Below are 26,228 nucleotides of genomic sequence, written 5' to 3' on the forward strand. Positions count from 1 at the left end.
AGGTGTGTCTCTTGGTGTAGATGTGTGAGGAGATGAAGGGGTGTGAGAATGAAGAAAGTGAATAGTTACCCTTTTTCTCCTTCAAAAGGTACATGGGGGTGTGGAAATTCCACACCTTCGTGTGGCGTGATTTATACAAAATTTAGTAGCCCACACTAGCACTTACACTTGTGGGGGCTGTCTGTGTGGATATGCAGAAAATGTACAATTCTCACAATCTAAGTCCGAATTCTCGACTAAATACATGAATAACATCCTAGACCATGCCACACACATGTGTACACATTAGAACACCGAAAAATTTCATGAAAAACTCAACACCAACCATAATTGAAATTGGCACCCACTCATGAATAGTTATTTTTGCAAAATTGAAAAACTAAGCTAGAAAACATGTAAAGCTTGGGTTGCCGCCTAAGAAGGGTTTGTTTTACATCACTAAGCTTGGCGTACCTATCCTTGCCTCATGGTAATTCATGGAGATGGATGGTCTCCTAACCTACAGCCTGCATTACTCATTCAAAGTAAGGTTTTAACCTATATCCATTGACCTTAAATGTCCCTTTCTCCGGATGAGTTATCTCAATGGCACAGTAAGGAGATGCCTGAGTGACTATATATAGGCCTGACCATTTGGATTTCAATTTCCCAGGAAACAACTTCATGCAAGAATTAAAAGCAACACTTGATCTCCTTCCTTGAAGTCTTTCTACAGTTTAATATGGCTGTCATGCCATCGACACATTCTTTCCTTATAAATTCTTGTATTTTCATATGCCCGCACTCTCTACTCATCTAACTCATTCAGTTAGAGCTTCCTTTAGTCACCCGCCCACTCAAGGTTGAAATTCATCCCCTTAATTACCCAATATGCCTTGTGTTCGAGCTTCACCAGTAGATGACATGCCTTCCGATAAACCAAATTAGATTGTTGTTCCAACTGGTGTTTTATATGTTTTCCGATATGGCCACAACGTGTCATCTAACCTTTTTGATCAATCCTTCCGATTATGCTCCACCGATTTTGCTAGGATTTTTTTGAGTTCCTGGTTTGTTACCTCAGCTTGTCCACTTATTTATGGATGATATGGAGTGGAAAGATGGTGATTTACACCATATCATTTCAAAATCTTCTCAAGTTGAGAGTTACAAAAGTGAGACCCTCTGTTACTTATAATGATCCAAGGAGTCCCGAAATGAGTGAACATCCATTTGAGAAACCTAACTACAGCTTTAGCATTATTTATGGGGAGAGCTTATAACTTAACCCACTTAGACGCATAATCCATGGCGACTAGAATGTAGCTGTTCCCATTTGAACTTGGGAATGTTTCCATAAAATCAATGCCCCAAACATCAAATACCTCACAAAACTAAATTGGATTTCATGCCATCTCATCACGCCTAGAAAGATTTCCTGCTCGCTGACACTTATCACAACTTTGCACAAATTGACAGAAATCTTGAAATAGAGTTGGCCAATAAAAACCTGCAACCAAAACTTTCTCTGTTATCCTACTTGAAGCATAATGGCCCCCAACGGGCCCTGAATGGCAATGAGTCAAAACATCCTATTCTTCTTCCCGTGAAACACATCTTCACACTATGTGGCCTGGACACATTCAAAAAAGGTATGGATCCTCCCAAGAAAAATACCTCAAATCAGCAAAGAACTTATTCTTTTGTTGGAATGTGAGTCCTTTAGGAAGGACTCTCCCCGAGAGATAATTCGCAAAGTTTGCAAACCATAGAGTTTCCAATTCTGTGATTTTCTACATGCTTTACAAGTGTTCATCTAGGAATGAATCATTAATTTCTGTTTTCCATGACCCATTTTCTTCCAAACTTTCAAGGCAAGATAGATGATCAGCAGCCACATTTTCAGCCCCTTTCTTGTCTTTAATTTCAACATCAAATTCCTACAGTAATAGCAACCAATGAATCAATCTTGGTTTGGCATCGGATATGTTCATTAGATAACGGAGTGTTGTATGATGCATAAAGACAACTACTTGCGACGAGATGAGGTATGATCTGAATTTGTCAAATGCGAACACCACAGCTAGCAATTCCTTTTTAGTAGTGGTGTAGTTCTCTTGAGCACTTGTCAAAGTTTTGCTAGCATAATAAATTGGCTGAAAATGCTTATCTTTTCTCTGCCCCAAAACAGCCCCCACTACATAATCATTAGCATCGCACTTAAGTTTGAAAGGAAGATTCGAATCTGATGTGGTGAGAACCTAGGTAGTCAGAACCGAGTTAGACCGAAATCAAACCCTAGGCCAGTCCAATTCCATCCCCAAAACCGGCCCATCCAAAACCCGTTCATAGATCGGATGAATCGGCCCAATTCATTCGGTTCTCAGTCTCAAACTTTTATGCTAATAAAAGAATCACATGTTATCTTCCGCTCTGATTTTAAATTTTATGCTAATAAAAGAATCAGACTAAGATGCATAAATTATTAAATTTCTTACACTATGAAGTCATTGATTATGTTGACAATGACGTGGTAAATAGTCATAGGGATAATACACATTAATGAAAAGAGCTTTGTATCTAAAATATTAAATTAAACATGTATGAATTAAGTTATTCATAATTTATTTTTAAGTTTCAAGTTTTAAGTTTTTAACTATCAATTAAAATATAAAAACAAATGAAAAAAAAATTGTTTAGGTTGATATTTTATTTAGTCTATCATAAAAATTTTGTTTAAATGTTGTTAAATGTTGTGTTTTAAATATGGAATCAAGAATTGTTTTGGTTGATATATTATTTACTTGATTTTAAAAATTAATTCAATATTTAACGTGTTTTTATATTTTTTTTAATTATTTATTTATTAAATCCGATTCGACCCGGTTCAACCGCAATTGGACCTCTTGACCCTTGAACCTTGGCCTTCTCTGGTTCAAAGGTCTGGTCCAATTCTGACTACCTAGGTGAGAACACATTGATATTTACCTTAATAGGACACATTGATATTTTCCTTTATCTAAATATAGATTACCGATAGTTTAATTGTTCACTTATTTTCTAATAATTATATGTTAATTATTTAGTTAGTTTTAATTTAATGGTTACTAATTTTTTATTACTTATACTTCTCTGAGTTATTAAATTATTTAGTTATAAATTCCTGGTTTATCAAATGTTTATTAAAGTTTTTATTATTTATACATTTCTGACTTATCTACTCATTTGTTAATGTTCTGTTGATATAATTTTGTTATTTATTTATTTATTAAATTCCTGGTTTATTGATGCATTTTTGTAAATATTTGATCACTTCTACATTTCTGATTTATCTACTCATTGTTAAAGTTCTGTTTATATAATTTTTATCAAGTTTCTGGTTACCATGTTTTCCTCAATTATTTTGAAAACTTCAATTATTCAAGATTTTTATGAGGTATTTGTTCAAGTTTGGATTAGAAATAGTTGGTTCATTTGGATATTATAAAATTAGGATCATAAGAATAATGATATTTTTGCTTGAAGGATTACTTTGTACTTTACTTAATCTGAATTTTAATAGTTTGTTGTTTTGTGAACATGAAGTGTTTTGACATAGAAATTGGTCCCCAATCAACTATACACTAGCCCTATCACTGGGGGTTAAACACTGACCGTGTCGACATGTACTTCTGATATAGAAACTATAGTTTCACACCGTTTCGTTGTTGGAGAATAATTACCTATAATATTCAGGCTCGGGTCATCGAGGGTAAACAAATGAGCTCTGAAATTCTGACTCGAGTCACCGGGTTTAAATATATGAATTCTGATGTTTTGTTTTGGCATTAGTTATTTGGCGGACACATATGATCATTTAATGATAACTTATATTTGTTTGAAATTTTCTGATTTATGGCTTTTAATTTTGATATTTATTGTACAATGTCACACTTGAGTTTGATTTTGAAGTTACTAAGTTTTTCTGTAATCCCAACATTTTAAGTGGTTGCTTACTAGGCTCCCAAGCTCATAAAGTTGTTGTTAATTTCTTTCAAATCATGGCCAAGTTCTAGCGGTATCTTAGTGTGCAGTCGAGTATCATGTTTTCTCCAGTGTAGTCAAGTTGTAAATTGTCTTCTCAAATTTGTTTCTAACTTCTTTGTATTTGATTATTTGTAATTCATGTCTTTGATTGATTTTATTTTTGCTTTGAGTCAAGTGTGAAGACCTTGCGTGACTACGGGGTTCCCGTCCTATGGGTGCACTGTTGTTTGTCTGTTGCACCCGGCTCTGGGAGTGACATATATATATATAAATCCAAATCCCTAATTCTTAAAGGGATTAGATTATTAGATTATGGATTTGGATTTTTTTACTTTTAACCTAAGAAAAATTTAAATTTATATATATATATATATATTTAAAAAAATATACTGAAAACTAGATACCTAGTTTTTATTTTCTCCCGACTCGGATCTAATCCAGTTTTCATTTTAAAAATTTGGATCCGTTCTTTCGGATTGGGTACCACAAAAATTCAGGTCAAAAATCGGTTAAAAGATCGGGTCATAGGATCTGAATGTTTTGCCCACCCCTAGTGTATGGTAGTTTAACTAGAAGATTGTTGGGATGTGCACTATACACTATGTTGAGATCTAATAAAGTATATGCATTATGTTATGTAAACATATTTGATTCATATTAATAATTGTGTGTGTATTATCACCATTGAATAAAATGACCTGATTACAATGAGAGGGCATTTGGTTGCAAAGAATGGAATGGAAAAGAGTAGAAGAGCAATGACAATGAGGTGGATTAGAGAAGGAATGGGAATGGGAATGAAAACTATATTTCATTGGAAGGATTATGGAGATAGTTTATTAGGAATGAGAAAAGTGAAAAACAGAAAATATGATAAAATAACTATTATGCCTTTTATGCAAATGAAAATTATATAAAGGAAAAAAAATAAATTAATTGTAATAAATAAATATTTAACTTTAATAGGCTCAAAATTTTTGTTAATATCTTTAATCAATAATTAATTAACTATAATAAATAACTAATTACACGTTTAAAGATATTTTAAATGAATAAGTAAAGATATTTTGTTATCATTAATTATTAATTAATCAACTATAACAAATAACTAATGAAGAAATATAACTAATTAATTACTATAAATAAATATTTAAATTTAATTATTAATTATTATTATTTCATTTTAATTATTAATTATTATTAAAATTATCTACTCAATTATTATATTTAATTAAATTTTTATTTTTAATTAATAATTATTTTTAAATTTTATTTATTTATTTATTATTTAGTCAAATTATTATTTTAATTATTAAATAAAAGAATGGTCATTTCTCCCTAAGGAGGGGGGAATTGCTCCTCCCAAAGATGGGAGGATTGCGCATTCCCCCTTACTCCCCACCCATTCCTCTCTTATTCCCATTCATAGCCATCCAAACAAAGGTTTGGGTTTACTCTATTCTTGTCCTCATTCCAAACATGTCAACCAAACACCCCCTCATTAAAAATATATATATATATATATATATATCGTTGGATTATAATAATCTAAATTAGATGTATGAGGTCAAATAAAATTATTCAGAATTGTTAGAGACAAAATCGTTAAATCTATGATGAGTAGATTAGTAATTAACCTCATAACTTTATAAATAGGGTTGTGGTTCTAACTATCGCATGGTGACTCAATTCGGAACTAGATTTTTCTCTAATAGAGGGTTTACATCTCCCATACTATCCGAGATTAGTCATAAGAGTCACTAAATCCAGATTGATTGAACGATTATGGTTGAATTATGTTTCCACTCTTTCTTTCTTGTTATTTCTAAACTATTCAAAAGGAAGATTTAAACTATTATTGAGATTATTAACATTAAGTTTCATAACTCCTTACCCACAAATATATATATATATATATATATATATATATATATATATATATGATGACAATTATATAGACATAAAAAATGGTTTAAATGAGAAACCGAAATTGACCCAATGATAACTACCTCTCCACGAGGCTATTTGCACATAATACTGGAGATATTTGGGCTTGTTTGGATCAGCTTTTGGAAAACCCAGAAGTGCTTTTTTATAAGTTAAGACACGGGTTCAAAGATTGTTTGTATTGACTTTTCTAGTAAAAGCTGTAAAAAAAGTGAAAAAAGCGACTTTTTTCATAAAAGTAAGTCATGAGCTTTTTGAAAAAAAGCTTTTTTTGAAACATTTTTTCACTTTTCTTTTACTGAAAAATATCTAACATGAAAAATATAAAAAGTCTTAACTTACTCAGAAAGCACTTTTTCCAAAAGCACTTCTACTAAATTTAAAAAAAAGTACTTTTTTGATAAGCCAACCCAAACAAGGCTAATCTTATATATATATATATGATGACAATTATATAGACATAAAAAAATGGTTCAAATGAGAAACCGAAATTGACCCAAAGACAACAACCTCTCCATGAGGCTATTTGCAACAACAAAAAAAACTAATAAATAAACAAATAAAACTTTTTCTTTACTAAAAATAAATAAAACTTAATAGTATTAGATTTGTGAACAAAGCCAATCCGACAATGGGACAAGCTAGTACAAGCGTGGAGAATGTCATCGACAGGTATCTCCGACAACATGATTTCCATGGCCCACACAAATATAGGGGTTTATGTGGAACGAAAAATTTTAAATGGGGTGTATATCTCACTCTTGGATTTCTGAGGGTTATATTTGTATAAACAACTAATTTTATTTTTAAATTATAATTAAAGGTTTTTACCTGCCATCAAATTAAATTCCCCAAAATATTTTTTTGGTGTTGTACGCTAGTTTAAAATAGTTTTTCTATTTATATTTAAATTTGTGTGATGTCTATTATTAAATATTACATAAAAAATATGAGATATTTACAAATCAGTGAATTACTATGATCTTTTTTTTTATTAAAATCAGTTATATATCAGTTTATTTAAATAATGATATATTCAATATCTAAAAGAAATTCCATGACTGACAATTTAAATATAATATAACCTATGAAAATTATTTTTACTTTATTTTTGCAAATACAACCTAAATGATCGTCTATTTTTTTGAGTATTTCTATTTTTAATATCAAGTTTTAAAAACTTATGATTTCATTTTTTATTTTAATTTTTATTATAATTTGGTCCCTCGAACATATACCGTTAACAGAATTATATGTGGCTAACTACATGATATATATTTTTTTTAAACTAATATCTACACTGGTATATGCCACATATGATTCTCGATATATATTTAGATAATTAAATTATAATAAAAATTAAAAATAAAGAATTAAATAGTAATTCATAAAATTGAATAACAAAAATAGAAATAATATAGATATGAGATTATTTAGGTGGTTTACCTTTTATATTTATTTTTAAAAATAATTAATTTCTAAAAATTAAAAAGTGAGGAACGGGCGGCAAGTAAAATCTCTTATGATTATTAAATTTTAATGGGTACATCTGCAAAATATGTCTATATATAGCGGGCCTCGTTGGGTCGAGCCGTTAGAATACTACTGCCTTTGAAACGCCCGCTTGAAAAGCCTCTTCGATTGTTTGAGCTCTCTGGAGATGGAGACTGGGAGCTTAGGTTTCGCAATTCATCAAAGAGAGGAAGATTGTAATGCGGTTTAAGTAGGTATCAATCAGGTAATGATTTCATTTAGTTCGTCAATCTGATTTCTTTGGGAAAGTTTGGAATTTGACATGGAAATGATTTTTTAAAATGTGAGATTTAAGGGGTCTTTTCATGCTAGAAAAATTTTCTATTCTTGTTTTGTGTATTGAATCTTTGAGTGAGATTGTGGTTTTATCTTCTCAGTGATGAATCTTTTACTTTACCTTTTGACTGAGAAGTTCGAAGTTGTGACAAAAGATGATACTTTTGGAAAAAAATTAAAAAAAAAAATGAATAATTTTTTTGGGGTTTATGTCCTGAAATATGTCTGTATGGGGGGTTTAATCTGTTGAACAATGCATTATTTTCTTTCCTTTTAATTGGGTCTGCATTTATGGGAACAAAATTAGGAGTTTTCAGAAAGCATTTATTCTTTGGTGAAAAATTGGAAATAATAGAAAAAGAATCTATAATGTTTTGCATGTGAAAATGGTGTAGTTTCTTGGATTAGAAGAATTGCTTTTTTGATTGGTGGGAACATTTATTTTATTAGTACTTTTTTGATCTATTTGGGAGATTTTTGTTTTATTTTTTTTCTTGATCTATGATCGAGAAGCATACTATGTGATTTTGATATGGTTCTTTTGTTTGATTATGTATCTACTTTACCTTTATTAGAGGTTCAGATTGATTTCTCTGAAGTGTTTTTTTTTATTCCTAAGTCTCATATTCCAGCTTGGTTAAAGTCTATTTTGAGTTCTTCATTTGCACAAAAAGATTGTTCAAGTTTAATACCTAATGTCCTCACTATGATGCACTTCCAAGGTTTTCCCTTTTTCATATTCATTTGTATTTGTTTGTTAATTTATCTATGTTTTTATTTATTGTTTTTTGCTGTGAGTTGAATGAATGGCCTGTTCAGTAAGAGCTATGTGGTTTCCTGTTTTCTATTGGTTAGGTTTGGTTGCTTCTTTGTTTGATATTTTTATTTTCATATTTGGCAAATATATCGAATGAATATCAAGAAATTGACGATGCTAGTTGTTATAATGTCAGGGTGCAGTTTGTGAGGAATCAATATTTTCTGACGAAGCTGATCAGTAGGTGATTGTTGGATATGGATGAAGGAGATGTTAGGGTTTTAAAAGAAGCTCTTTGCAAACAATGCCTTCTGTTGAAAAAGCTTTATATTGAGTTGGAAGAGGAAAGAGAAGCTTCTGCAACTGCAGCTGATGAAGCTTTGTCTATGATTTTGCGTCTACAAGTGGAAAAGTCTGAAGAGAAAATGGAAGCGGTTCAATACAAGAAATTGACCGAGGAAAAGATGCGCCACAATGAAGAGTCTATGGCAATTCTTGAAGAAATTATTCATCAACAGGAAACGGAGATCACATCTCTCAAGCATCAAGTACAAGTTCTTAAGCAGAGATTGTTGAGTGCTGGTGTAAATGATGGAGATTTGGGCTTGTGTAGTCCTTCAACTCTGAAACTTAATACGTTTTTGAATGAGACTGGCTTTCGTGGATCTTTTAGAAGAAACGTCTCTCTGCCTTCCATTCGACTTGAACAGATTTTCTCAGAGATGGATATTGTTGGCAAAGATAGATTTCCATTTCACAAAGGAGAATCAATCTGCATGGCAATAAGTGACTGCAAAAGCCAGCTAATTAAAAACTCTGAGGAACATCAACGACAATGCGAGGATTATAAATCATTAATCAAAGAATGCACTTACCAAAAATTTGACTCATGTACAGGGGTAAAAGAGTTGTTGAGTAATGAGTCAATGTCAGCAAACGATACATTTAGATCTGGTGGTATGTCATTTGGAGAAACAAGAACAAATTTCAGTGCCAAAGGGGTCTCATCTTCACCACCTCCAGCTGAAAATCATGAGGCTATTGTAGAATCAGGCATGCTTGTTCATTCATATCGTAAAACTGAATCAAACAGAAATGGGAATCAATTGGTCAGTGGTCAAGGCATTTCTGAAGCTCCAGAAAGTCACACTGGACATGCTTATTGTGAATATTACAAAAGGCTGTCCCATGAGGCTGAATTTGAAGTGAAAGATAAAGATGTATTGTCTGTTTCAATTCCTCAAGAAGCCAAAGATTGCTGTTTAAAGGGTCAGGACTTGTTAAACAGGTCATTCATTTATAGGGACCATGCTTATAAGACACGAAAAACAGCTTCTATAACTTGCCACTGCAATCCTGTGCATTCTAAGATTGAGATTGCTCCATGTAAGACTGAGATTGATGAACTAAAGCAGTGGCTGCTGCACCTTGAGAATGATGGAAGGACTCCGAAGATGGATGCCCCCAAGAGAGATAATGATCAAGTGAAGTTGTTGAAGGAGATACAGGAGCAGCTCAACACAATACAATTGCATATTAAAAATTTTCTATCCAGGAAACAGCCCCAACGGCAACAAGATGATTCAGTGTACATATCCCTCATGGAGGTATCCTGATTACTTCTGCACATATGGCATCATCTTTGTGCTTATACTGATCTTGCATTCCCATGTAGTATCATATACGTTTTTTCTTTTTCTTTTGAGTCTGGTAAATATGCTCATCCAAAACTATATGATTTTCATTTACTTGAAATATAAAACAATGCTGCAATGGATGTAATACCATGCACAATTGAGGGTTTACAACTTTAATTTGGTTTCATATTTTCTCAATTATTTGCTGTCAAAGATTAATTTTCAGCCATACATGAGTTTTGAAACCCCCACAGAGCAGATTTCAAATGTCACGCTGAACAAGTCAAGTTAATGGGAGGTTTAGAACATTTTAGTGCTCCATTCTTACCATGCATGGCTAGCGGAAAGGACATATGCACCTGTAGCATCATTTGCCTATTAAGATGCTGTTTCTATTTTTTTTTTTTTCATGGTAATTTAGGCATGAGTCTCTCTGCTGGGCCACTTGGGAAAAATCACTGTTCATGTAAAATTCCTGAGTAAGAATAAGTTCTTTAAAATGTTAAGACTAGTATTTTGACCTTTTTACGTTTTTTAATGGTCATGGTCATCCCTGGAGTTTATCTAGAAGATCAATAAAGAGTGAAGATTAGTTCCAACTACATGAAAACAAGGTTAGGAGGATCACTTGCAGCATATTTATATACTAGTTGTCCTACATGATATTCTAAGGAGAACGAGTGTGGTGCAAATAAGATGAGTTTACATGACTTTGCTTTCCCTTTCACTATTTCTCTCTTGTTAGTAGTCCCAAATGATTTTTATGCTTCTCATCATAGAAAACCCTGTCAGGTGTTGCATTTTCAATCCAAAATGTTAACTTGAAAAGAAGTTGGTAAAAATGATAGTCTGCTCTCCATTCGTTTTTGAAGTTGAAAGTTTTGCTTTCTTATATCATTTCAGGTTGAGCCATTATCTGTAGTGTAATGCATTTTGCCATTCTACACTTTTGGTATAACAATTCTACATTCATTGACGTAAGTGGTAACATTCTTTAACTTACTGTATTTTATGAACAGGCAATGCTCTATTTTTCAATATAGTCTCATCAAATTTGCAATTACGCAAGTAATATTGTGACCATACCCTGAAAGATCAATTCAGAAGTGCTGCTTTTGACTCTGGATGATAAGAAGTGAATGATAATCTCTGACGGTGGTTGTGAAGTGAGAAGTTGGCTGGTTGGTTTTTTACAAATTCAATTTAATGTTACTTTACTGGAATATGTTTTATGTAGGAAAACTTTTAGGGTCAAAGAATTTATTACATCAAGATATATGTATTTTGTTTTTTTTTTTTATAAAAAAACCTTGAGTACAGAATTCTTCTCTCATACCTTGATGAAACATATTTCATTCTCGTAAAATGTCAAATTCATTGATGAACATTATATAAAGAATTGCCAAATATTCTTGCAGTTATTGGCTTTTTTTTCCCCTTTTATTCTTAAACTAGAATGATTCTTAACTGAAGAATAGCCGCAAATGCTCTGATAGAGGTAAAGTGGTTCTCTTAGACTTCAAAAACTACAATATATATTTAATGTACATTAAGAGATTGGGTTTTTGAGGCTGGCTTATTTTAATTAACTTTTGGAATGTATTTAGTTCTTTCCAATGAGAAGGAGAATATGTATTTTCAACATTCATAAAAGCTTGAGGGCAAACCTTGGTGGTTTGCAACCTGGATATAATGACTTTGAGGTGAGTTGAGTTTTGCCTTTTTTTTTTTTTCTTTAGAATAATCTTAATACACGTCTTAGTTTTCTTAAATCTTGAATGTGAATTGAACACTATGTTTATACCTTCTTATGATTTGTATCATGATAACATCTAGCATTTGACAATGTATGTGGTTTTAAGGTTATATATATACGAGGTGAACTATAGTAACACTAGATGATGATATTCCATGAAGGGAGATGATCCATCAGGCGTTTTTATTTGAGTATCAATAGATAATGGTATTTATTTCATTTTGTTACATTACCTCCATCATAATTGAATTTCTATGGATCAGAATATTTATGTCTTTCATTATTTTAGAAAACAATATATCATTTTACATTACTTGAAGTTCTCCTAGTGATCCATACACTAGGAGGAGTATCTACTAATTCATCTCCTTGGTAAGACTGGATGATGATATTCTGTTTGATGAAGAGAAAGGCAAACTTGCATCACTATTGACATAGTATTTTACTTCCTCCAAATCATCGACAACTTCAATCATAGTGGGCCTTTTAGATGGGTCTTCCTGAGCGCAAAGAAGGCCTAAATCAAGTAGTTGCACGATCATAGTCTCCCATATCTTTTTAATTTCCATATGGCTTTCTAAGTCATGCATAAGAGAGGGATCGATAACCTCTCTCAATTGCCCATGGTAACTGTTCTTCACCCATTTCTGCAAGTCTAGAGGCTCAATGAACATGTCATCTGTTGGCTTCTTTCTTGTAAAAATTTCCAGCACAAGAATTCCAAAGCTATAAACATCACTCTCCGTTGATGCTCGTCTACCATATGCATACTCTGCAAAAGCTTCGTGCAAAATATAGCTCTGTTAAGACTATATGCAAATCTTAAACTGGGTATAACCAATATTATGTTTGCAAGATAATTTAATTTTTGTCTCAGAAGATAATGAGATTTACTTTTCATCATTAACGATGACTACTGCATTTTGCGAAGTCTCATTTGCAGAAGGTTTTCATGCGAAGTGGTGAACCTGATTTTTGGCTACTTTTCTATGATGCATTAGTTAAGATTGGAATTTATTTTTGAGAATTATGAAGATATCATGATGTTATTTTGTATCTTTATGACATGCACTACATAGAACAAAACATGTGTGACCATATCTTAATCATCTAAATTATGCAATAAAGTGGTCTGAAATCGCAAATAAAATGGGCAAAATTTATTGGAAAATTTTGTCTTCTAATATTGTCATTGCTGATTTGTCATCTCCTAATGATTAATAATGTATTTTTGACAGTAGATTCTACATGCTGCATTGTTAGAGATGAATTATGAAATTGTATCTCAGTTTCTTGAAAGGAAGAAAAAGAAGAAAATGCAACCTGGAGCCATGTATCCAATTGTCCCGCTAATTAGCTCAGTGTTGATATGGTTTTCGGATGCCATTGTTTTCTCTGCAATTGTTGTCGTCAGTTTAGCAATGCCAAAGTCTGATACCAGCGCCATCATGTCATCATTGAGGAGAATGTTGCTTGGTTTCAAGTCACAATGAATCACCTGAACTGGAGCATGATGGTGCAAGTAAGCCACTGCCTCAGCTACATTGCAACAAATATTCACCCTTTCCAGTAAGCTCAAGTATGTGAAACTAGGATTTTGTCCCTGAGGATATAGATGGCTCTCAAGATTTCCATTGGCCATAAATGGTAGAACAAGAGCCTTGAAGTCTGGAAGACTGCAAGTTGTTACAATCCTGATCAGGTTCCTGTGACGAATCAACTTCATAATTTGGCATTCTCTGTTGAAAGTCTTGGTGAAATCACTATTTAGCAATTGCAGAACTTTGATTGCAACTATGCTGCCATCATTCAGCAACCCTTTGTATACATGTCCAAATCTGCCAGAGCCAATTAGCTTGTTATGATTGAATCCTTCAGTAGCTTCCAAAAGTTCTCTGTACAATATTCTTCGGTAGCTCTTCACAAAGCCCAATGAAGTTGGACATGAGTTTCTATGATTTCTTTTAAATACCTGATCTTTGATGCTGATGGAACATACCAGATAAAAAATTCCTAGAAGGACTGATGATAGCAAGATGGTGCCTAATATCAGTAAGGAGACTTTATGTGTTTTTTGTTTATGTAGGCATGCAGGAAGTCCTGATAATGACCCACAGAGATGATTTCCCTTGATTGAATCATATGTCAAAGAGTTGAAGATGCCGCCTTCTGGAATTTGTCCACTCAAGTTGTTGAATGAGAGGTTCAATAGTTTGAGACTAGTGCATTGACAAAGGGAATCTGGGATTTTGCCGATAAGGAAATTGTGAGAGAGGTCCACGGATTGGAGGTCTGGGAGACTATCAAAGGAAGACGGAACTGCCCCTTGAAGATAATTGTGAGATAAGTTCAACACTTCAAGTTCCTTACAGTTTCTTAAACTCACCGGGATGGTGCCACTGAAGTTATTTGATGACAGGTCAATGTTCTGAACCTTGTCCATCTTGCTCATCTCCATTGGAACTTCTCCTTCCAATAAATTGTATGATAGATTGCATGTTCCCATGGAGCTCAAACGTGCAACCTCAACGGGTAAAACTCCCGTAAGTTGGTTTTGTGACAAATCCAATTGCTCAAGGTTAATACTTCCAAGACTGGATGGTATGTGCCCTGAGAGAGAGTTTTTGCGAAGATTGAGAATCCTCAATGCATTCAGATTGGCTAAAGATGTTGGGATAGTACAAGAAAGATTGTTGTATGATAGGTCTAAGAGTCCAAGGTTTGTTGAGACAACAGGAAGGGATGGAATTTTGCCATGGAGTGAATTGTTAGATAGCCAGAGTCTTTGTAAGTGGGGCATAAGAAATAATTCCAATGGAATAGTACCATTCAAAAAATTATTAGATAGGCTCAGGTCTAGTAGATTTCTAAGTTTTGATATGCTTGATGGTATCACTCCGTGGATTTGATTGTCTTCAAGAAGAATTTTTGAAAGGTTACATGGAAGTTGGCCTATCACAAATGGCAATTCACCTCCAAGATTATTTCCCGCTAACTCAATTATCTTTAAATGAGTCAAATTTGAGATAGAGCTAAAGAAAGAAGTGAGGTTTGTATTGTTTTCATCGCTTGAGAGATTGTTGTTGGAAAGATGCAATTCTGTCAAATTTGGCATATGAATCAGGATATGCGATGGTAATGTGTCAGTTAGGAGATTACCTGCAAGATCAATAACTTCCATGCGAGTTGAGTTGGATAGAGAAGCAGGAATGTGGCTTGTGAATTTATTGCCATAGAGAAGAAGGACAGTTAAGTTAAGAAGATAGTTTCCAAGCAGTGGGGGAATTGGTCCATTGAGGAAGTTATCACCAAAGTCAATTATTTCTAATTTTGTGCAATTGTACAAGAGTTGTTGAGGAAGTTTTCCTTTAAGCTGGTTATCACGAAGGTTAATGAAATAAAGGTCTTTTAGCTTGCCAAAGCTGTCAGGGATGGCACCTTGTATCTTATTTTCTTCAAGGTTAAGTACCATTAACTTAGATAAGGCTCCTAGATCTTTGGGTATGGACCCGTGAAAATAGTTATTTGATAAATGAAGACATTCAAGGAATGAAATATTCGACAGAAATGGAGAGATTTGTCCTACCAGAGAAGTATCATTTAAGTAAAGGCATGTTACTCTTGTTGTGTGGTTGTTGCAGGTAACACCATTCCAATCACAAACATGATTAGCTTCATTCCAATTATGAAGAGCTTGTTGAGGATCACTGACTATACCCTTCTTAAACGCCAGTAACGCTGCTCTATCGATATTTATATTTTTGACAGGGTGGCTGAATTGTCGAGGTAAAACAAGTGAAAGTGAGAGGAGAAAGAGAAGTAAAATTGAGATGGTCCTGGTGTAATCCATTGGCAGATTTCTGTTGTGAATTCACTGTTATTCAAGACTAAATCCAGCATGTCTTTATAAAAACTGGTGGTGAATAATTTAAATCTCGTCACATGCTTTCATTGGCTGATTTTGTTGGTGGGGAAGGTAAATGCGGAAAGTATTTTCTGTTTCAGTGCGCATATCAGATGCATAGATTGAACAGACACATGAAACATCAGTGTCAAGCACTGTGCATCCAATTTATTCCATGCCTTACAATCCAACCTTATCAGGTCCTGGACTAAGAAAGAATGCCCAAATCACATGGATAAAAAAATATTTCACATGCCAGTCCATATTTTGAGGTTTGAGCAACTTCCTCTGTTTTTTATTTTTTGTCACTGCTTCTACTTAAAATTGTCATATTGTTTGATGCTGAATTTACTGAACAGTGAACATATATACTATTAACCAGTAGTTTTTCCTGGCAACTTACTTAGAATGCAACTGGTATTTCAAGTCATTTCTGCTGGATTTGTTTGTGCAAGTAATGTTTCAGTGAGAAATATATACAATTCCCATTTAGTTTCGCAGCAGTCCTTTCATACTTCTATTGTGCATTACCTCCAGTGTCAACTTTCAATTTTTTTGTTGTTAGTGAAAACGCCACCTTAATGGTTAGCTTGTATTCTCCCATAGCTGTATAAACCACAAATCAGTAAGCATTGTATGATTTAATATTGACTGCTGCTGAAAGACTAATTCTGTTATCAGTGGTGGAATTATTTCATTAGTATCCATTACAAAAGTTTGCTGAATATTCCAATCAATAAATAGTATTCTTCTTGTATTCGATAAATTTTCGGGAATATTTTGTAGTTTCATTTCAACAAATATGGCATGCTTCAACTTATCAAATCTATTGTTTGTATCACAAACTACACCTTTTTTATACCACTGATGTTGATATTTGCTCATGAGAGACACACACATATGCATGGTTGGCGTGCAGACTGTTGTGATTATTTTATTAATCTAAATGAATGTGGATTAAGATTGTGATCAAGAGTCACTAGTTCTTGTGAAACTTATTGCTGATCAAGATTGTGATTATTTTAGTCTTTTGAAACTTATTGCTGGTTTCCGTGTGATAATTAAAGGTTCTTGATTTTGATTTTCAGAATAGACTTCCTTAAAGCTTAATCTTTGGAGATTTGATTGGATGAGTGCATTTATAAAATATTATGAGTTGTTTAATTTTTACCATCAGTATGTCTGCCAAATTTTCGTTGAATGGTTGGGGGTGACTAATGAAAACCATTGAAGACTTAATTCATATTTTAACTAATTCCATATTAGAACAAACTTAGGTGAAGTCCTTGAATAAAAAGGTGCATTAGTCTTTGAATTTTTTACACTCTCAGGTGTAAAATATTGGTCCTTCCATTTAACTCCTTTTCTAACTTGACCACAATTCTATTGATCGTATATTAAATTAATAATTTAATATATGCTTTCCTTAATGCTTATCAAACCACCATCTGCTTGCATTAGCTTGGTGAGTGGACATATTAAGGTGTACCCAAATGCACTTTAATCCCATTAACATTGAAAAGAAAAATATTAAAACAAAAGAAGTGTCATGTAAAGATTTAAGAAGTTTATGGTGGCGGTAAGTCCAATTGTCACGAGTCTGTCCACTAGATAATTATATTCATTGAGTAGGTTTATCCCAACTTAACAAAGTTTATGATGTTTGTTCAAAGGTTCATCATATCTTGTGAATGATATGATCAAATATTAGCCAAGGCAGAATCACAAATAAGGGTGGCAAATAAAACTAATTAAATCAAATTTTAAGTACATTTAAAATTATATAATAATATAAATTAAAAACTATATCTGACTTTAAAATATATGAATATAAAAAATCAACAAAAATAAATTCACAATTGACCTCAATGAGTTTTCATCTAAGAAATCTTTTTCAATGTATATTACTAAGCAAATAGGTAAGTGTTAAGTTTGATAACGTGGATTGGCACTTTGACAAGCCAAGTTATGACATGACAAGAGGAAGGTGATGTGGCATGTGGTGACTCATCAAAGGAAGCATTGACTATGATGATGATGTGGCAAATGGAGATATCATGACATGTGAAGCTACAAGGTTATGAAGATCAAGGTGGAGATTTTATTTCTCTCAATGGAATCATCAACTATTTTTTGAAGTGCATCAAGTCTAAAGGATTTATTTAAAAAATGCAAGTTTTATTTTAGGTATGATTATCTATCCTTGGTAAGATCCGGGATGACAATTCATATCTTTAATAGAACTCCCTTTTAGAAAGATCTATTTGGAGAGAGAGAAATATTCTATCATTGGCAAGAATTCAAGATCATGAAGATTGTATGAAGTTATTAGAAAACACAAAGTTAAACTTGGTATGAAGCTATTAGAAGACACAAGGTTTAGTTTGGTGTGAAGCTATTTGAAGACACAAACTAACTAAGTTAAAGACAAGCCAAGAAGATTATCAAGACCATATTTAGCAACACAATTTGAAAGAAGATCCAAAAGCTATCTATGGGCGGAACTATTCGTGGAGGAGGAGATTGATTGAAGATTGCATGAGATATGATTAGAGATTTGGAGATCCAAGCATGGATGATTGAAGATCATGCTTGAAGATATTGAAGGCTAAACTTGGATGAAGATGAGATCAAGTTTAGTAACAATATTTTCATGAGTCAAACGAAGATCATTTGGGAAGGCCAAACTTGGGCCAAGTTTGGAAAAAAGATCGGGAGATCTTCTGTGGCTATCTTTGGTGAGATGGTCGTGTGTGCCTTGGTGGGCACGTCCCTCGGGAGAGGGAGACCTACTGAAGTGACGTGAGGAAGGAAGCAATTGCAGGCAGGAGAAGCTCGGGTCGAGTCAACTGCTACGAGGCGGAATGAAGAAATCGGGAGGTTGAAGGTCGCAGATTCAGGTGCATCTAGTTAGAACTCAGTCATGTTCAGTAAGGTGGGCCATGTTGTAACTGGGTGTTGCAACATCTAACTTTGGAAGGTGTCCAAGTTAGTGAGTGTTGTACTCCTTGTTCCTATACTTCTTTTAGTTGATTATTTCTCCGGGCCTGGCCCCCCAGATGTATGCAAGGTTGTGCTGAACTGGGTTAACCAATTTGCTTGTCTCCTTTCTCTTGATGCTTGATTGTATGTGTGTGTGTTCAAACCTTGAGTGAGTTTTTGAGTGACTTAATCACATCACATCCCCACCGGAACCATCACTAAGAATTGATTATCAATTCTACTACGTAGTGGGTAATGCAAAAAAGGAGAGCTCCGGGAAAGAAATCAGGGTTTTCAATATAAGGTTTTGAGAATCAGATTTAGGGGCTATCGCTCATATCTCTAGAGTTTTTTTCACTATTAGTCCTTGAACTGAAAAGGTGGATAAACTACATATATTAAAAAAGCAACAGAAACAGATAGGGCGAACGCCCCTACAAAACAAGCCGCCAGAGGCAACAGGATACCACAAGCAGTAGAACAGTAACCAACAGCAAAAAACCAAAGATACAACTCCCCACAAAAGTGAGGACAAGAACTATGTCCTCAACACACCGCCTTGGACTTTTTTAAAACATTGAATTTTTTTAAAATACCATTTAGACCTTTACTTTTATATTCATTTGATCTTTATTGCTTAAAAAAAAAATCCCATTCTGATACCAGTTGTTGACAAATAATGGAGCATTTCAGGAGAAATTAAAAGAGCAAGAAGACAATTTGGCAATGTGTCTTCTTTGAGAGTGGAGCAACCTAATTTTTCTTATTTATTGAAAAAACCAAAGTTACATGTCTATTCGAATCCTAACCCTTACAAAATTAGTAAAAGTCGTAATCTTATATGGATACAAATTACAGGATTACTAGAAATCCTAATTCTATCTGGAAACAAATTACAGGATTACTAAAATCCTACGATTACCGATGTACCATAATACTGGGTGTTGCCCCCACATCTTCAACCCATCTAATCGTGGCTCTCTCTCATTGGGGCAAATACTGTCACGTCTCTCTTACATCTACTCGTTTAATTTTGTATATGAGAAATTTTTAATAATATAGATGAAATTCCAAAATACCTTTCTTTTTTATTTTAATTATAAAAATATTTTATAAAAAAAGTGTAATACCCGAATTGGTCTCTCTACTTTTCTCTCTCTTCCCTTTTGGTCCCTCTACTCAGAAATGCGCCCCACTAATCCCTCTACTCTTGAAAATGACCTAATTTAGTCTCTCTACCCTTAATCTCTTCTCATCTAGTCCCTCTACTCTTGAAAATACAGCCAAATAATTAGCCTATGTTAGAGTAAAAGGGACTAAATGAAACCATTTCAAGAGTAGAGGGACTACTTGAGAGCATTTCTGAGTAGAGAGACCAAAAGGGAGAGAGAGAAAAATAGAAGGACCAATTCGGATATTATACTTAAAAAACTAATGGGGCCCACAGTAAGAAAAATAGCATCAATTTAGACACATATTAAATAAAAAAATTTATTAAATAAATTTAAATGAAAAACATATCTCTTCTATGTGGCTTTGCCCATGCATGCCAAGGTCTATAGTTGTTATATATATTTATAGAGAGACATATACAAATACAACCTTGGCTAAAGTGACTAGCTTCAAGTAACTATGCTTAATTATTATATTTTACTCTATTCAGATGTCCAAAAACCAAACTTATGATATTATTTGGTTTAAGAAAGTAACGAGAAAGTTTGGAAATCCTACGACTATAGAAGTCCAATTTTCATGTGAAAGTGTCATTTCTTCATTTTTACTTGATCATGGAAGTGCATATAAAATCACCATTTTCTCGTTACAGTAATACCCTTTGTATTTTGTTATATATTTTAATAAAAGTATTTTTTATCCATTTTTTCTAATAAACAAATATTTAATAGAAATATTTTTTAAAAACATAAATTAAGTACACACGGACAGGGATATGCAAGCGGCCTTAAAAAAAATTGCAACTAACTGCTGAAGCAGCCAATATAATGAGATGAAAGAAGAGATTTGTAAAATTATAATTGAAGAACATTCATAACAACATTTTGCTTCATTGACACAATGAAAATCAAAACTGAACTTTTACAGAGACACACAAACACTCCACTACCAACTGCATACCATGCAATGAGAAAACCTAATACAAAATAAAATTAAGTTGATATACCAGCATCTTCACTGCTTCCTGCACCAACATCACCGCCACTGCCACCACCATCATTGCCGACAGTGACATCCGGTAGTTTGCTAACAAAGCTCAATGGATCTTTGGTGTACACAATATAACTAGTTACCCCTGGTGTGTATCCTCTCACTAGTGGCATATAACTAAACTTCATCCATTCAGGTCCATTCATTAAACACCTTGAAAGTAACTGGGCGTTGCTCTCAAAATCCATTTTCTGAATTCTACTGAACTTCCCCTCTCCTGCTGCAGTTAGCAACCATTCCGGCAATGTCTCCATTTCTTGATCATCCAGCACCAAGTCCTGTAATTCATCAAGCCTCTCCACAACCACAAGTTTCCGGCATTTAGTTATCATCAATCTATACAAATGTGTAAGGTTCGAGACTTCAATTAAGCTCTCGCAATCCATGACCAAAATGTGTTTAACTGAATACAGATTCTTCATTTCTTTGACATTGTTTGCGCTGACAAGAGCTAAATCTGTCAATGCTGTGCAGTGACTTAGGAGACCTTCAGGGAGTGATCTCAACTTTGGACAACCATTGAGAACCAACTTTTGAAGCTTCTTCAGTGGTGTCAATCGCAATGTTCTGGCCTCGTCTTCATTTATCCATGACCATTCTTCCCAGTTAGTCATGCCACAGAAATAGAGATGTGTGAGTTTTGGAAAGCAACAAGTAGTGTTATTTTCAATAGCGAAGAATTCAGGTCCGATTTCAGTAACAGAAGATGCCCCAGTGATGTCAAGATAATCTAGAAAGTATAGGGAACCGAGAGAAGGGAGTTTCTTGCACTGCTTACAGTTTACCAGCTCGAGCCGTTTTAAGTATGGAATGAAAGTTGACAGCTTTGTTATCCAATTTGGATATTCTCGTCCAAAGTAACCATCTATGATTAGAACTGCAAGAGATTTTGATGGGCATAGCTCCTCAAAGACTTCTTGAATTCTATTGATATCTTCTTCTTGGCAATCTTGATTCATTGTGCAGTATAATTCCAAGTTTCGGAGTTTCTCTTTTGCTCTCATTGAAGCGGAGATGGCTTCGTCTTTGCTTGTCACCGTCTCTAAGTTGTGCAAACAGAGATGTTGGAGAACCGATAAGGATTTCATGTCTTCCAAGGAACAATGCGGATCACTGTTATTGCTGTTCTTCGACAAAACACATCCAGTAAGAACTCTGAGCTTATGAAGCCTCTCAATTCCTTTCGGCATTGCCTCAATTGGAGTTCCATCCAAATTTAGGTTTTGCAAACTCTTCAGTGATGTTACACCATTCGGAAGTCTCTTCAAATTCTTGCATTTCAGTAAAATCAAGGAATGAAGGTTGATAAGATTCCCAATGCTTTCAGGAATCTCTTTTATATGGGATTGAGAGAGTTCCAAGTATCTCAAGAGTATGAGGCTTCCTATAGATTCAGGTAGCTTCTCAATTGATGATCCACTGAAATCTATGATCCTTAAACTCTTGAGCTTTTTGAAAACATCTCTAGGGAAAATAGAAATGCTTGGCATTTGAACAAGCAGAGATCTCAAGGATTTCAACTCCTTTAAGCTCTCTGGGATTGATTTTGCTTCTCGGTCTACAATATATAAGCGTCGAGGATTAACGAAAGACTTGCTGCTGCTGGGGCCAGTAGAAACTGTTTCACTGAAACTCTGCACATTGCCATAGAAACATTCATCTTTAGCTAGATGCTGAGCTAAAGATTGAAATAGATCATGCAGTATGCACCCTTCGTTGTTATAATAAGCGGGGTTTGGCTGCAATATGTTTCTCTCAATCAACTCTTCCCAGTACTGAATTGCCAATTCATACGGTGATAACGAACTTTGAGTCTCGTCTATGAATCCTTCGGCAATCCAAAGACGTGCAAGAACTCCCTGATAGAGGTTGGATTTTGGAAACAGAGACAAGTACATAAAACATTGTTTTAAAGGGCTTTTCAAGTTCTTGTAGCTCAGATACAATGATCCCATAACTCCATCAGGCAGAATCCCAGTTAATTTCCATGCTGAATCTTGAAGAACATGGTTCCATGTCTCCCGATTTCTTTCCTTTGCAATCAAAACACCGGCAATGGCCTTGATTGCAAGTGGCAAACCATCACATTTCTTCACAATCTCCATTCCAATGTCTTTGAGTCTCTTCAAATCTTGTTCATCATCTTCCAAAACAAAGCTCTTGGATAACAATGCCCATCCATCCACATCACGGAGCTTCTCAACTTGATGCTGGTGCACCGCCTGCATTCCCTTCGCCACAGCTTCATCTCTTGTCGTCACTAAGACTCTGCTCCCTTTCGCACAACTCCGCAATGGCTCATTCAACAGCTCCTTCCACACTTTAGCATCCCAAACATCATCCAAAACAAGAAAAAACCTCTTGTTTTCCACCAATTCACAGAGCTTATCCTCTAGGTCTTGTTTGCTCGCCGTTAGTTCACCGGGATTACCTCCGAAAACTCTTACACAAGTGCGTAGAATATCGATCTCGGAGAAATCTTGGCAAACACTCACCCAACCAGTTGGCATTGGATAGAAGTGAGAAACCAAAATTTCATTGTTGAAGATCTTTCGAGCTAGAGTGCTTTTCCCTATGCCAGCCATGCCAGTGATAGCAAAAACTTCTATATTCTCCTCAGCACGCTGATCATCCTTCATGAGAAGTTCTACCAAGCATTTTGTGTCTTCTTCAATCTTCATGCCGACAAGATCTTGTTCCACTAAAGATGATGTCCTTCTACTTGTAACTCCCCTACTCACGTTATGTTGATTGATGACTATGGTTGAAAATGAAAAAATTTCTTTGTCTTTTAATATCTCATCTAATCTAATGTTGAGGTTCTTGATTCTAAGGCCAATCTCATGGCGAAACAGAGAAACGGGAATGCATGAAATTGGTGACCAGCACAATGAAGATGAAGAAGTGTTATTAGCCCTTGCCTTGGTTCGAAGAAGATATTCTTCGATGATGTCTTCGGCGTCGTACATGAAGTCTCTAAGCTCCTTGAGCCAATGCTTGATAGCTCTTTCTGTGATTTCCCGGTCCTCAGCATCATTGAGAACGTTCTCTAGCCTTGTGAGCCTTCTTTGGAGCTTGTTAATATCTTCTGGTACTCCCAACAGCATGACTGACTCTTCCTCTGCGTAGGAACTTAGCACTGTGAGGAACTTTGTTATGAAGGCGGTTAAAACCATTGCCATTGTTGAGGGGAATTGTTGGAAGAGCTTGAAGAATATGGAATGATTTAATAAAGAGTAGAAGATGAAGATGGTGTTGATTGAACGGAATAGTGGATTGGAAGATGACGTTTGACTTGTAGAATGATCTGCTGTGCAAGTGGGCGGCGATGAGGATTAAAAAGCAAAAGTGAACATGGTCTTGTTGCTCCGTTTCATAATTAGCTTGGTAAGCTGTGGACGTCATTGTGTCAACTGATTTAGTCTTCAAAAAATGAGTCTTTGGTTTTGGTACTTTAATAGCAATATTTATTTCAAACCTTAGAAGTCGTCGATGATCTTCTAAGAAGCAGCAGCTTTGAAAAATCATGCTTTAGAAATAATTTTTAAAGTTAAATTTATTTTTTATAGGTCTACTTTGTGATAGTTTTATTTATTTATGTATTTATAAGTGTGGACAACTCAAGAATAAGATTTGAAACATTTGATTTAAAAGAATAAAAAGAAATTCCATTTTTCAATTGTAGAATGGTATCTTACCAATATTTCATAAAGCTATTAAGGCAATCTTTAACAATGGGCAAAATTAATGTGGGTTAGAAAGATCCAATGAAACGTGTGAAGTGGTGGTTGATTTTTCATAAAAGTATCAGAGCAATCCTTGGTATTAAATCACACCATCACCTATTATGCCAACAAAGTCAAATGATATATATATATATATATATATATTTGTTGATATCCTAATACCATAGGATAGTATCTTATTAGCATCCATCATCATGACAGTAATCACATCTAGGGATATTGGTATCACATAGTTTTCATTATTTAGTAATAATTTGATATTAAACCTGAAGTGAAAGTGAAACTTAGGATGCACAATGAAAAATAAAATAAAATTTGAGTGATTAAATCACTCAAATTGACAAAATTCATGAGAAAATGATAGTTAGCCACTTTGCACTTTTTGTCTGTTTTTTTTTTTTAAAGTTATTAATTTCATATCTCTATTTTTCAATTAGGTAAATTAAATCCCTCTACCTAGGGTTGTAACTGTAGCAATATTGTAGATAGTACTTTTACTGTTATAAAACCTTGGGTCAGTCCATGGTTTTGTTAGTGGTTTTGTAAGAGTCTTGTCAGTACACTGTTGTAAATAGTGTTTGACCATGGTAGACCATGGGTTAAGTTACTTAAAGGTTAAATCTTTGGAGCCTATATAAGGCCTCTCGGTTTGTAAGGTGGAGGCACCACACACCCCCACCCCCCATCATATGAAATAAAAAAAGTCCTTTTTAGCCCAAAAGCTCTCTCCCTTGTTCTTGCTCATAATTCTCTCTCTACTCTCTTCAAACCAAGCTTCCGACCTCATAACCTTTACTTCACTTAGAACCTTAGAGCTTCCATCCCTCATCCTGGATGAGCCTCAAGTAAGTTGAAAGACATCCCCAAGGATACCTAGAGGATTAAGGTGGTATCAGAGCTGATGTTTTTTTCCTCGGGTAATATTTATCATGCAAGGATAAACCCTTAACAGGGTTCCCAACATGTAGATAGTAATTTTTCTCTTAGTTTTAGGACTTTTTATTGATCCATAAACCTTAAAACTAAAACCAAAGAAAAAAATTTGAAAAATTGGAACTCAAAATGATCTTAAAATATGTATAAGAGTTGATCTAACTGGTATAAAGAGGTTAAGATAAACTGGAGAGCACCAAACAGTACCCGCTAGAGGACAGGAGGTCCGTTTAGGGGAAAAAGAGTGTGGAGGTAAGTCTTAATTCTGAAAGTTGGAAGGATTTACTCCAACATATTAAGAGATACTCAGATACTTGGTCTCTAAAACAGCTTAGACTGTTCTTATATCAAGATAAGTGAAACCTAAGAATTAAAAACAAACAAACAACTTTATTTTCAATAATTGTGGATCAATTAAAGTTATTAACCGAGTTAAATCTTCTATCATATTACATGTTGTGGATCTTGTTTGATTATAAGAACTCTTTCTCACTTTTATTTGTTGAAATTTTATTTCCTGCAAAAGTAG

General features: G+C 34.2%; 3 protein-coding genes across 3 annotated transcripts; 1 reads left to right on the forward strand and 2 right to left on the reverse strand.

Moving 5' to 3' along the window:
* The first annotated feature begins 7,555 nt into the window (after nucleotides 1-7,555).
* Nucleotides 7,556-11,481, forward strand: LOC120278921. The gene is made up of 3 exons (XM_039285665.1): nucleotides 7,556-7,690; nucleotides 8,715-10,125; nucleotides 11,175-11,481. Exons 2-3 carry the CDS (start codon nucleotides 8,776-8,778, stop codon nucleotides 11,196-11,198), a joined length of 1,374 nt encoding a protein of 457 aa, XP_039141599.1. The 5' UTR covers nucleotides 7,556-7,690; nucleotides 8,715-8,775; the 3' UTR covers nucleotides 11,199-11,481.
* A 664-nt stretch (nucleotides 11,482-12,145) lies between these two features.
* Nucleotides 12,146-15,773, reverse strand: LOC120278954 (putative leucine-rich repeat receptor-like serine/threonine-protein kinase At2g24130). Its single transcript, XM_039285732.1, has 2 exons — nucleotides 13,235-15,773; nucleotides 12,146-12,683 (listed from the first exon to the last, which is right to left on the reverse strand). Exons 1-2 carry the CDS (start codon nucleotides 15,759-15,761, stop codon nucleotides 12,268-12,270), a joined length of 2,943 nt encoding a protein of 980 aa, XP_039141666.1. The 5' UTR covers nucleotides 15,762-15,773; the 3' UTR covers nucleotides 12,146-12,267.
* A 5,189-nt stretch (nucleotides 15,774-20,962) lies between these two features.
* Nucleotides 20,963-24,202, reverse strand: LOC120278464 (putative disease resistance protein RGA4). The gene has a single exon (XM_039285257.1). It carries the CDS (start codon nucleotides 24,200-24,202, stop codon nucleotides 20,963-20,965), a length of 3,240 nt encoding a protein of 1,079 aa, XP_039141191.1.
* Between the last annotated feature and the right edge of the window lie 2,026 nt (nucleotides 24,203-26,228).

The sequence above is a fragment of the Dioscorea cayenensis genome, chromosome 16 (assembly GCF_009730915.1).
Source record: "Dioscorea cayenensis subsp. rotundata cultivar TDr96_F1 chromosome 16, TDr96_F1_v2_PseudoChromosome.rev07_lg8_w22 25.fasta, whole genome shotgun sequence".
Taxonomy (NCBI): domain Eukaryota; kingdom Viridiplantae; phylum Streptophyta; class Magnoliopsida; order Dioscoreales; family Dioscoreaceae; genus Dioscorea; species Dioscorea cayenensis.

What these genes read in the sequence shown, in the direction of transcription:
- LOC120278954 (XM_039285732.1), bottom strand. Translation starts at nt 15,761, where the DNA reads ATGGATTACACCAGGACCATCTCAATTTTACTTCTCTTTCTCCTCTCA. An exon ending in AATTGGATACATGGCTCCAG is followed by an intron (nt 12,684 to 13,234) that starts GTTGCATTTTCT and finishes AAGCTTTTGCAG; the next exon opens with AGTATGCATATGGTAGACGA.
- LOC120278464 (XM_039285257.1), bottom strand. Translation starts at nt 24,202, where the DNA reads ATGGCAATGGTTTTAACCGCCTTCATAACAAAGTTCCTCACAGTGCTA.
- LOC120278921 (XM_039285665.1), top strand. Translation starts at nt 8,776, where the DNA reads ATGGATGAAGGAGATGTTAGGGTTTTAAAAGAAGCTCTTTGCAAACAA. An exon ending in TGTACATATCCCTCATGGAG is followed by an intron (nt 10,126 to 11,174) that starts GTATCCTGATTA and finishes TTTTATGAACAG; the next exon opens with GCAATGCTCTATTTTTCAAT.